Source organism: Xenopus laevis, chromosome 5L, assembly GCF_017654675.1.
Source record: "Xenopus laevis strain J_2021 chromosome 5L, Xenopus_laevis_v10.1, whole genome shotgun sequence".
NCBI classification, from domain to species: domain Eukaryota; kingdom Metazoa; phylum Chordata; class Amphibia; order Anura; family Pipidae; genus Xenopus; species Xenopus laevis.
Genome location: NC_054379.1, coordinates 81,307,362 through 81,319,636, shown reverse-complemented (window position 1 = coordinate 81,319,636; position 12,275 = coordinate 81,307,362). Strand labels below are relative to the sequence as shown.

The 12,275-nt window shown below is 37.6% G+C and overlaps 1 protein-coding gene across 2 annotated transcripts in view; it reads right to left on the bottom strand.

The window, feature by feature from the left end:
- Positions 1–2,501: 2,501 nt before the first annotated feature.
- LOC108716836 (adenylate kinase 9-like) overlaps positions 2,502–12,275 on the bottom strand; it is a 53,352-nt gene continuing 43,578 nt past the window's right edge. Inside the window, exons 32-39 of one of the 2 annotated variants that reach the window (XM_041562993.1) lie at positions 11,538–11,681; positions 10,947–11,164; positions 9,757–9,953; positions 7,924–8,093; positions 7,111–7,209; positions 4,898–5,000; positions 3,656–3,770; positions 2,502–2,791 (exon numbers count right to left, since the gene is read on the bottom strand). In XM_041562993.1, coding sequence (XP_041418927.1) covers positions 2,589–2,791; positions 3,656–3,770; positions 4,898–5,000; positions 7,111–7,209; positions 7,924–8,093; positions 9,757–9,953; positions 10,947–11,164; positions 11,538–11,681 — 1,249 coding nt within the window. In that variant the 3' untranslated portion in view covers positions 2,502–2,588. The remainder of the gene's footprint in view (positions 2,792–3,655; positions 3,771–4,897; positions 5,001–7,110; positions 7,210–7,923; positions 8,094–9,756; positions 9,954–10,946; positions 11,165–11,537; positions 11,682–12,275) is intronic. The other variant, XM_041562994.1, reaches the window with a different exon arrangement.

Genomic DNA, 12,275 nt, shown 5'->3' with positions numbered 1-12,275 from the left:
GTGAAAAACTGGCTGAGCAAAAATGTGGGTAACCTTGTAATTTTGCTAATTTGAATGCATGTAACTGCTCAATACTGATTGCTGGCAAAATCAAATTGGTTGGACTAGCTCGTTAACTCAAGCTCGTTAACCAAATTTCAACTTTAAGTTGAAATTTGGTATGATGATTTTCTCCCCTTACATTCAAAATACGGTGCCCCCTTTTGAAACGGTGGAGACCGGGCAGGGGTCGTGACGTCAGGGGGTGGGGCCGTGACACGACGGTCAGTGATTGGCCGATCACTGTGTCAATCAAGGAAATCCTGCCCGGTTTTCCTTATTGTGCATGACAGTAAACCAGCGTTGGGTTTGGGGCTAAAGCACCCGAACTACAGTATATCACTGGTGAGCGTCTAAATGTAAAATGCGTTGAAGTCTTTAAAAGGACTGTTTAAATGGCTAAAAAGACGCAGATATAAAAACATAAATTCAAGCATAGAAGTACCCAAAGGAATAAAACACTGTAGATTAGCTTGTTAAGCCTTGAACTTCATAGGCAGGTGTGTCCAATCATGAGAAAAGGTATAAAAGTTGTGCTTCTGTTTGACTCTTCTCTGAAAAGTGACAGCATGGGATCCTAAAATCAACTCTCAAAAGGTCTGAAAACAAAGATTATTCAGTATCATGGTTTAGGGGAAGGCTACAATCAGAGGTTTTATCTCAGAGGTTTAAACTGTCAATTTCAACTTTAAGGAATGTAATCGGGAAATGGAAGGCCACAGGCACAGTTGCTGTAAACCCCAGGTGTGGCAGGCCAAGAAAAATACAGGAGCGGCATATGCAGAAGATTATGAGAATGGTTACAGACAACCCAAAGATCATCTCCAAAGACCCGCAAGAACATCTTGCTACAGATGGTGTGTCTGTACATCATTCTACAATTCAGCGCAATTTGCATAAAGAACATCTGTATGGCAGGATGATGAGAAAGAAGCCCTTTCTGCACTCACATCCCAAACAGTTGCTTGCTGTATGCAAAAGCTCATTTAGACAAGCCACAGTCATTTTGGAACATTTTGGACTGAAATTTAGTTATTTGGTCATAACAAAAAGAGCTTTGCATGGTGGAAGAAGAACACAGTATTCCAAGAAAAACACCTGCTACCTACTATCAAATTTGGTGGAGGTTCCATCATGCTGTGGGGCTGTGTGGCTAGTTCAGGGACTGGGGCCCTTGTTAAAGTCGAGGGTTGGATGAATTCAAACCCAATATCAACAGATTCCTCAGGATAATGTTTAAGCATCAGTCAAATTTGAAGTTACACAGGGGTTGGATATTCCAACAAGACAATTAACCTAAACACACTTCAAAATCTACAAAGGCATTTATGCAGATGGAGAAGTACAATATTCTGGAATAGCCGTCACAGTCCCCCGACTTGAATATCATCGAAAATCTATGGGATTATTTGAAGCAGGCTGTCCATGCTCAGCAGCCATCAAATTTAACTGAACTGGAGAGATTTTGTATGAACGAATGGTCAAAAATACCGCCATCCAGAATCCAGAAATCAAAGTCTATAGAAGGCATCTAGAGGCTGTTACATTTGCAAAAGGAGGCTCAACCAAATATTGATGTAATATCTCTGTTGGGGTGCCCAAATTTATGCACCTGTCTTTTTTTGTTATGATGCATATTGCATATTTTCTGTTAATCCAATAAACTTTATGTCACTGCTGAAATACTACTGTTTCCATAAGGCATGGTATATATTACAAGGAAGTTGCTACTTCAGCCAATGATTAACAAAACTCCAAATAATTAAGAACTTTTTGATATGACTGCAGTGAATTGCAATTCTGGGATGCAATGAATGCACTGTGTTGCACTTTGCACACTACACTGTTTGTAAATGACCCTTATAATGTGTGTAAATCAAATATTTATGCCATCAGCACATTTTAGTTTTTGTCTAACTTAAAAAAAAGTCACATTAACAAACAAAATTTGGGGTTCAGTGTGCTAAAAAAAAGTTTCAGTGTAGAATTTGTTACTCAGTATTATGAGAAAACAGGTCAAAGTGTTTTGCTAGGCACTGAGCATGGTCTGATGAACAGAAACTTTTCAGCCCAGTTGATATCTGTATGAAGCCAAAATTATATTCATTGAAAAAATTATTTCGGTCTCAAATACATGAGTTAGGGTTGCCAATGTAGTCAAGACAGGCATGGATATCTGCATTAAGGATATAATATATAATAAGGATATATAACAGCTCTGAAGAAGTGCCGCTGTTTTGGGCACGAAACGCGTAGGCTTAACTGCACTATGCTTGCCACTGTTTGTCACATTGTTTGCATGAATAAAAGCCACATTTGATGAAGGTTCATCGTTCCCTATTATTTTCCGGCTGAGCGCCGGCATCGTTTGAGCTCATCTTGTATCGTTAGGGAAACCCATCACACATTTCTATAGTCTTATAGTTCCTAAGAGAAGAGAACTACTTAGAGAAACGACACACTTATATCTTAAATGCTTTAATAGAAAGACAAAATACAGAAGTCTTACAATGAATGACAACCATCGCACATTATACATTTCAAAAATCTTAAATGCAAGTTGGGTCCATGCCTTTCAGTGACAAGAAAGAGTTCATCTTAAAGTCAAAATCAATGGGCCTTCTTTGGGGTTCTTTGTACTTGTGAGTCATTGTGTCTCCAAGGTATGTTATAAGCTCACATCGCTCCACAAATTGTTCCAGCTTTTTCTTGTGTTTGTTCCGTATGTAATCTGAATTCCGATGATTATAAGCTAGAATGGATGAAGTATCTTTAGTATGTACACAGTGGTTTTGACAGCTATTATTTATAAATGTCAACTGCTGTTTATTCAGTAAACATAAAATCAAACCTAAAACTTGAGAAACTGGTTGCAACATAAAGGCAAATGGGGTGTTTGGTTGCTGATGTCTAATCTCCTCCAGGTGGGCAACAAAATGTCTTAATTTACATTACTGCTGTTAACACTAACGTAAATGGCCATTGATAAAACATAGTAAAACATATATGGGACCTGTTATCCAGAATGCTCGGGACCTGGGGTTTTCCGGATAATGGATCTTTAGGCTATTAAGTGATTCATATATTCATAGGAATGTGATTTTGGACATTTTATTGCCCATGGCAAAGAAGCATGGATCCTCAATTTCCTGTCAACCTTAACAGAATTTCAAGGCAATAAAATCCAGTCATTTGATCTTAGAAACCAGATCGGTGGTCATTTTCCGATACATGGAGTATTAAATTTATTTACCGGGTTGTAGAATGATAAGATCAGTGGAGAGAAAAAATCACATACTAACCAATGCTATTATTATTTAGCACATCAGAATTTCAACCTCGAAACGTGTTTCATGCTAAATGGATTTTTTTGGGGCAGTCCAGTTATTTTGGACTTATACATGTAAGGACAATTGAACAATATATTTGAAAATATTTTTCCTGGCAATATATAGTTTATTGTATGGCCATCTTAAAACTTATGGAGATTTCCCAAGAAGTGGTCAAGATCCAGATGCTGATGTGTCACTGCAGTTATGTTTTGAATTCAAAAAATGCAGTACATATCAAATCTACTATAATAAACTGTTGATATAGTAGTAAATAATGGCCTTACCTTTTAAATGTAAAGCAATATAGAGCAGGGCAGATCTTTTGATGCTTAGGAATGGATACTTGGGCTTTAGGCAGCCTACATCATTTAATGCTTTTATTAAAGCAGTTGCAGCTCCCTAAAAAAGAAAGAAATGTAGATGTAATTTCTGTAAATGTACACTACTGTATACAGCACTTCAGTAATAACCTGTCTGAGCTGTCTCCTGTGAGAGGGCTGAAGAGAAAATTAAAAGGAACTTGGGGGCACATTTATATATAAATGACATTTAAAAAAAAAAGAATTCTAACTGAAAAAATCTCTCAAAGTGATTACATAAAATGTAAAATTTACCCATTGTTTTCAATTATGCTGCCAAATTTCAAATTATTCTTGAAAACTCCAAATGAAAAATAGCTTAAATTTTGCTAATACAACTCTCATTAGCTTCTACATGGACTTGCCAGCTTTGGGATGGCAAATTTTTATACTCAAGTTTTCGAGTTTTTTTGCAAATCTCTGTAAAAAGTAGAATTCAAAAGTCAATAAATCTGCCCCTTAGTACAAGTATGGGATCTGTTGAGTTTATTAAATGTTTATATGATTTTCTAGTAGACTTAAGATGTGAAGATCCAAATTAAGGAAAGATCCTTTATCCGGACAACCCCAGGTCCCGAGCATTCTGGATAACAGGTCCCATACCTGTATCAAAAATTGTATTGCTAGTGTCAAACATAAGTCAATGCTGTATGTCCCCTTTAATACAGGAATAATTGTTAAAGTGTGTGGCTTCACTGCTTTTTATCCATGCAAAGTACCATGCACACAGAGGCAGGTGTAGCAGGGAGAACCCCTGCACGTTTATTACATCAATCTATGTAATGTTTCGGGTTGGGGTGAACCAAATCCACTATTTTGGATTCGGCCGAACTCCTGAATACTTGCCAAAAGATTTGGCTGAATACTGAATCAAATTTGCATATGCAAATTAGGGGTGGGAAGGGGAAACCGGTTTTTACTTCCTTGTTTTGTGAAAAAAGTCAGTCTAGCCGGACAGAAGGATTCTGCCTAATCCGAATCCTGCTAAAAAAGGCGTGGACCCCTTCACTTATAACCAACCATAACCCCTTACATATAACCAACCACATGCCAGGGGGACATGTTTGGAGTAAACACTGTTTTGATTTGGCACTTGCCTGATGCACAGCAATGATCTGTACATAACTACCCAATCTTGAGAATGTTCAACCTTAAGATAAAACCCACCTGCTCTAGGTATCCTGTTAAAGGAAGTGACGTCAAAAGCACAGGTTCCATTTTTGGGGGCAGTTTGCATGGAAGCTTCTGATTGCAGTATTTTTTGGGGAGTCTAATAATATGAAAACATTACATGCATTTTATTAGCCAGACTACATAAACATAAAACATACTTTAAACTTATTCAGAGACGTGCAAGTAAACTGGTAAAGGGGACGAATATGTGAGGGTAGACTGTCAAGGTGTGGGTGGTTTTCTCTGGAGAAAAGGCACTTGTGAGGGAACATGATTACTCTTTACAATCTCTAAGCTATTACAATAGAATGACCTACAGAACAGAGTAGATACACAGAAAATAAAAATGTGAGTTTGAAAATCTTTAGCAAAGATGTAAGTTAACTTTATGACTCAACTGTACATTGTGTGCAGATGTAACGGAGATTTATGCCCAATGGGACCAAATAGCAGTTATTCAACCACACAAACACAATATAAATCTTTGGCACAGGTGCAGATTGTATATTATTATACAATATGTCACTATACAATATTGTTTGGACACTCAGAGGGGGGAAAAGAAAAGAACAGTCTTTATATGACCATTTGATATTATTTTATTCTCTCTATAAAGAATGCGTAGGCCACAAATAATATATCATTCATGTTTTTATAGTAATAGAAAGAAAATATTCCATAAAAAGTAAGCACTAAAGAGAAACCTGTTTTACAGTACACTTATGGTATATTTTTCCTTTGAAATAACAGAGCAGCACTAGAACCTCTAGGGTAGATGCAATTATTCTAGTCTATAATTAAATATCATTACAGGACATTTGGCCATGTCAACTCAGCATGCAGCTCTTACCTTTTATTAATCAGAACTAATACACTCTATGCCTCTTGCACTCATTCAAAAAGCAAAAGAGAAGTAATATGAAACATAAGAATAGCACAGTAAAAGGTGCAAATATAAAAGAGAGGAAAAGTGGGGAGAAAAAAGATTAATGAGTGTAAAAATGAGATGTTGAATAATGATTCGTGAGCATGATAAAAAAAAATGTCTAGTAGTGTGGGAGGAGGAAAGGAAAAGTAGGAATAAAGGTGAGAATAACCGAAAACAGAGAAAGGTAATATAAGAGATGGTGTTTGTGAAGAGAGACAACAGCTGGGTGCAGTGTCCAGAAGCCTCTGGTGCCCATTGATGCCAGTGAATTACATTAGTAATTCATAATAAGGGGCAGCTTTATCAAAGGTCGAATTTCAAATTCATGTGAAACTTTTTTTTACTGTAATAAATTCAAATATACTCACAATTCAAATGGGGGGTTATTTAAGAAAAAATGTGTTTCGAATTCGAAAAGATCAAATAGGGACGATCCGAAAATATGATTCGTATTCGATTAGCATTTGATTCATATTCAACTAAACTCAAATCGGGTTTTTTTTAGCATAAAACTCGAATGTCAGGAAGGCTATAAACAAAGGCTATTCAAATGGGTCACTGGACCTCTGCCATTGATTTCTACATGAACTCAGCAGGTTTAAGGTGGCGAATAGTCAAATTTGAATTGATCCCAGGGTCCAGTTATGATAAATCTCAAATTTTAATTCAAGTTTGGATTATTCCTAACTCCAATTTTTTGAGTTTTGACCAAAAATGCAACTTGAAAACGTAATAAATCTGCACCTAAAAGTTAATTTGCAGGTGGTTTTATTTTTTTTTATCTTTTGTGGTTTTTTTTCATTTAGCTTTCAGTTGTTATTCAGTGTAAAATTTCAGCAGCTATATTATATCGTTTACCCTAGCAATCGAGCCATGGCTTGATACAGTAGTAAAAACTAACAATATTAAAATTGTAGCCCAGTGCCGAGCCATGCTGGGCAGGCGCCCTAGGCAGGCCGGGCAGTCGCGGCGCCTGTTTAGCGTGCGCATGCGTGAATTTGCGATATAGCGCACATGCGTGAATTGAAGTTTGTGCGCATGCGCAGGAGCACAAAAAGCGAGAAGAAACACAGAGAGTTGGGCAGAGAAGGGAACCGGACTTGGGGTAGGCGACAGAGGAGGTACATGCCTGGCACATGCCTACTCTGCCTACCCCTAGTTCCAGCCCCGTTGTAGCCTCACAGAACAATAGATATTTTTGTTGCAGGGGTCAGTGACCCACATCTGACAGCTGGAAAGAGGCATGTCCGTTAAGGTTAAAAAATAAAAAAAAACTCACCTCATGAACTTCTGTAGCTTTTCTTCACTCTCAAAAATATAAATCTTATCTCTGTATTCTACTGCATTCTCGATGTGGCCAGGTACCAGTGCTTCATATCTGGAGGACAGAAAACAGACCAAGCAATAGCATGCATTGCTACATTCATCAACAATTCTGGAGACAACAACACATCCTGTAATAAGTCAGTCTAAAAAGTAAATTCATTGAGCATGATATTTATATTGATGGTAGGGAGTAGGTTGTCCCTATCCAGGCTACACAGGAATCCTGACCCCTTTGCTTTGTTCTCTACATTTATCACAAAATATTTTTGCCAAAAAGTGCTGCAGCAAAGTTGCTCAGATTGCTTTGCTCCAAATCTGCTCACTGTAAAAGTACAAGAACTAGTGGCAAGCAGAAGCTGCGCTGTTTAGTCTACCCTGTATATCACTATACTGATTTCACTACGTTACTCATAATTTACATACAAATTAAATGTCTCTCTAAAACCATCAAAGTCTCAATTTTCTTATTTTCCTTAATACAATTCTGGCATTTGTATGCAGCAGATTACAGAGATTATTCTCTAGGGTCAGTTTTATAAATTTAACCTGCCTGTATATTTATGGAAGGCTGGAGGAAATAATGCATGAGGAATCCAATGCAGACACATGGAAAACATACAAACCCTCTGGAACTTGTGTCTGATTTGGAACGGAACTCAAAACCCCAGGGTTACCAAAACATACCATACCATAACATGCAAATAAATCATAGCTATAACATCATTTAACCTATACCAACAGAACAAAATAGCATTACTTTACAAACCTTTTTTTACCATCCACATAGGTAACTGAGCAATACCCTTTCATTTCTGCATTTTTGGGAAATTTTGCCTTCACATCAGCCACAGTTAGTTTTTTTGGTAACAGTTCAGGAGGAGGGAGTGGGCATGGTGCAAGAGGTGGCACATATAATTCAGGAGATTTCAAGAAAGCCTATGAAACAGACAAAAACTGTCACATATAATTGCATACAAAACGGAGTTTACATAAAATACCCAATGCAAAGAGCCTGTATAAGCTTATAGTCATGTATACTGTCACTCAGAGGTTCCACCTTATTGCTACTGTTATGGAGCTTTGTATCTTAGTGTTACCTCACAAACATTCACACAAATGGCTTTGTTTCTTCACTCATGCGACACTCTTATTTGTAGACCTCTTTTAGGGGTCTGACCTCTATAATCTATTAGGCTGTTAAAGTGTTAATTGTTCTTGATCACCCTACATTTGTGGTACAGTAGTAGATGGACTGATCAGTTGTGTCTGGAAGCATTTTAGGAATATGCATTTAACTGTAGGGCAAAAAAAAAATGCAATATAAGCTTCATCTTAGGGAAAAATATACTGTACTTTCTAAATACACAAGAACCCTGATATTACATTATCCGGGAATTGGCACCAAGTCTTCATAGTCCAGCACAGACAAGCTGCATGTTTTCCCCTAGATATAGGGGTCTATTTATCATACTGTGTAAAAACACTGGAGAAAGACATCACTGGTGATGTTGCCCATAGAAACCAATCAGCAATTAGATTTTAACCTTCACCTACAAGTTAGCTGTTTTGCACATCGTGATATTTAGGCCCCCTTTATGTTTTCCTGGAATTTACAGTGTTTTGATGCAGTCCCTTGGCAAATGTAAACTTGGGTTTCTACTGTATAATCAATTAAAAATTCTGTACTGTTTATGAAATAATCAAGTTACCATTCAGTATTCCCCCTTTCAGTAACCTGTTTCAGATTTTGATGACAATTAGGTCCAATATACTTTTGGGGGGTTCTTCCTTTGCCTGGAAGATTTGTCGGCATTAACCCTGTTAAAATAACTGTCTCCAGCATAAATCCTTTATGTAGAAAGACATGATTTATCCCAAAGTTAGTTATATTGAAAAAGTGAGCTCTAATTCATTGTCTAGGCAAAAGTAGCACCCTCCATTAGATGTACCTATTAGACTTAACTATCAATAAAATCTGATTCCGACACCTGCATGAAAAGATAATGAAGAGAGACAGATTGATAAGAAGTGTATAGAGTAAGGGCAGAGTCACACGTGGCAAGATAGCACTTGGAGTGCTTCATTTTCCGAAATCTTCTGAAGTTTTCTTGTGATGCAACTTTTGGCGACTTCGGATAACGAATCGCTCCGAGTGCCATCCGCGGCAATTTAGGTTCTAGCGGGCGGTAAGGCAGTTCGGGGAGATAAGTCGACCGTAGAAGAGGCAAATTGTCGCCGGGTGACAAACATCTCCCGAATCTCCACATGTGTCTCTGCCCAAAAGAGTTCCTTGATTATTTTATAAAGAGTGTATAATGTTTTATTGATTATATTTAAAAAGTTTCTTATTTCCATGAGATGAAGCTAATATTAAATTTTTTCACAATAGCTCTCCTTTAAGTGGGAAAGCCTCAGTATCAGTCTAATCATTCACAACCCAAAAGTAGTAGAGTAGCTAAGAGCTATTTTGTTGATTAATATTTCTGACTGCTGTTCCCTTCATCCCCTTCTTTCTCTCAAAGCAAATAACATTTTAACGAGAATAAAATGCTGCACATATTACCACAAGCAGTGTACATACCCAAACAATTCTACTTACATCTAGCTCCTTTTGTGAAGCCATTTTGTAATAGTGTCCCCGGAATTCTGCTGCAAACTGCAGGGATGGATTTACAGAACAGTCAACAAGCTCTTCCCTTTGTGCGAGACACACAGGGCAATATTGTCCAAACTCTCCCAGCCGCGAAACTAGCTCCTGAGGAGTGATGCAGAAGTCAGCAATGCCAGCTGCTTTACCTGTTCAAATAATTCATTCAGAGAGTGTATTTTACATGTGCAATAACACTGCCACCAAATGAATTTATAATGATGCTTTCGTGCCTTTATTAATAAACAGGATTCCATTTCTAATAAGAAATACTTTCTTCTTGCATCATACTGGGATTGAATATGTTTTTAATATTAGGAATTAGAATATTTATACATAAGATGTAAACATAATATCCTCAAATCAAAACTATATATCAGCACTTTTACAAATGGATGCATATTATCTCTAGTGCATCAGCCAAAAGCCAAATGCCTTGATCAATCTAGTCCATGTTAATGAATGTAACCGACAGATTGCTATTGATCTTGCAAAATGGGCTCATTTGTTTTATCTTTTGTTTCTATTATCCATTCAAACATTTTAATGTTCTTTCATCCTATGGATTAGAGCAGAACAAGGAAGTAAATCCTTGTTGTGTGCAATTATCAGTGGGGTGCAGGAGGTGCACAACTTACACCCTGGGATACATTAGTTACGCTACTGCCAATAATAGAGAGAACACATTAGACATTTTGCAAGCAGTAGCGTAACTACCATACAGCAGACCCCACATGGAGCACAGAGAACAGGGTGGCTCGAATTAACTGGCGGACTCCGCCCACTACATGCTAGTTCTTCTCCCCAGTCACTTTTGTCCATTAAAGCAGTAAGTGGTTGGGCAGCCCTGAGAAGTTTCTGGGTAGGGGAGAGTGACTGCTTGTGTCTGGCCCACCAAATAATTTTTCACAGGGGGTCCTGCTATTACAAGTTACACCACTGTTTGCAAGTACCTGTATTAAGATTATTAACAACATACACTGGTGTGCAGGTTGGGTGTAACAATGTAAAGTATTCAAATAAAAGGTAAGTAATACACGGTTCTGTAATCTAATTGCTTAATTTGATTACATAAAATGTACTACAATGGTTTTGTAAATATGGCATTTAGATATCATGTACTACTAAGAATAATGTCATACCTTCTTTTATTCTCTCCAAGTAGGACTGTATTTGATTGATACTTTTCTGAACTTCTCCAATAATTTTGTTGGAAACCCACCATTTACTCCTCAAAGAATCAATGTCACACCAATTTTGATGCAGCCTTGAGTAGTGTTCTTTGATTAGAGCGATTTCTTGCTTGTAACAGGAGTTGCGTACGACAAGAATCTGAGTGCTATCGTGCGCAGGGTAAGGCCTACAGTTAAAACAATCATTTTCAACATATGCATTCATTTGCAGACTGACTTGGAAATGTTTGAAATGTAAACAACGGCTCTGGTCACAGGTTAAATTGGGGGCCCCACCCATTTAATTGTATGGTGCCTCTAGCTTTTTGACGGCAGCCTTGCAATGATCATCAAGTTAAATTGGAAACAAAAGAAGACACATTATTGGGGAAGGAGGCAGTCAAATGCATGACCCACCAATGAGGAAGGGTTCTGGAAATCACACATATCATTATCGTTTTGCACTTTGTTACTGGTATGTTTTTACTCCACGTATAAACTGCATGTGGCAACAGTCAAAATGAACAAAGTCAATAAATATATATGTGAGTACAATGATACCTGGTAGAGTTCTTGTCTTCCAGTCCTCTTTTTAACACTTCCTTTATGGGGGCTTGCAGCTCAAATATTTTTATAGGAATTATGCTGCAGGCTTCCAAAAGATCTACTTGATGTTTAGTAACAGGAAATCCATCAAAAACAACTCTGTGAAGGGAGAACATACAATTAAGTTGTTGCCTAAATGATTTGGGAGATGACTTGTCAGTCTTTTGTAACATAACAAAAAATAACATACAGCAACTGTCCCCTTTTATCAAACATAGGAGGAATACAAAATTAAGTAGACAAAACCATTCTGAAGACCAATGGTCTCATTTACAGAAGTCTAGGAAATAAGTGCAAGAGATGTTAAGATGCTCAGAATCTGACCCACTGCACCTCCCCCAGGGGGTCAGACTTTGCAAACTGCGTCCTGCATTGTAAATGAGGGTGTATTTAGCACAAACTTGCCTGGGTAATTACTTTAGAGTAGATACTGTATAAATCCAAGTAAGGTCAGTGCAAGAAAGTATCTAAAAGTTCTGAGCAGTCACTAACCCATCCACACCAGACACCATCAACAGACACAGATTTTTCTTATGTGCATTGGCTATATATGAAAGCTGCCTGTTGCTATAGCTGCCTCTGCTCTCAAAACTTCAATGTACTTGATACTTTATAGTAAACTCTGTGGGGCACATTTACTAAAGGGTGAATTGTGGATGAAGAGAAAATTTGCCAAAAAGACAATTTGCCACA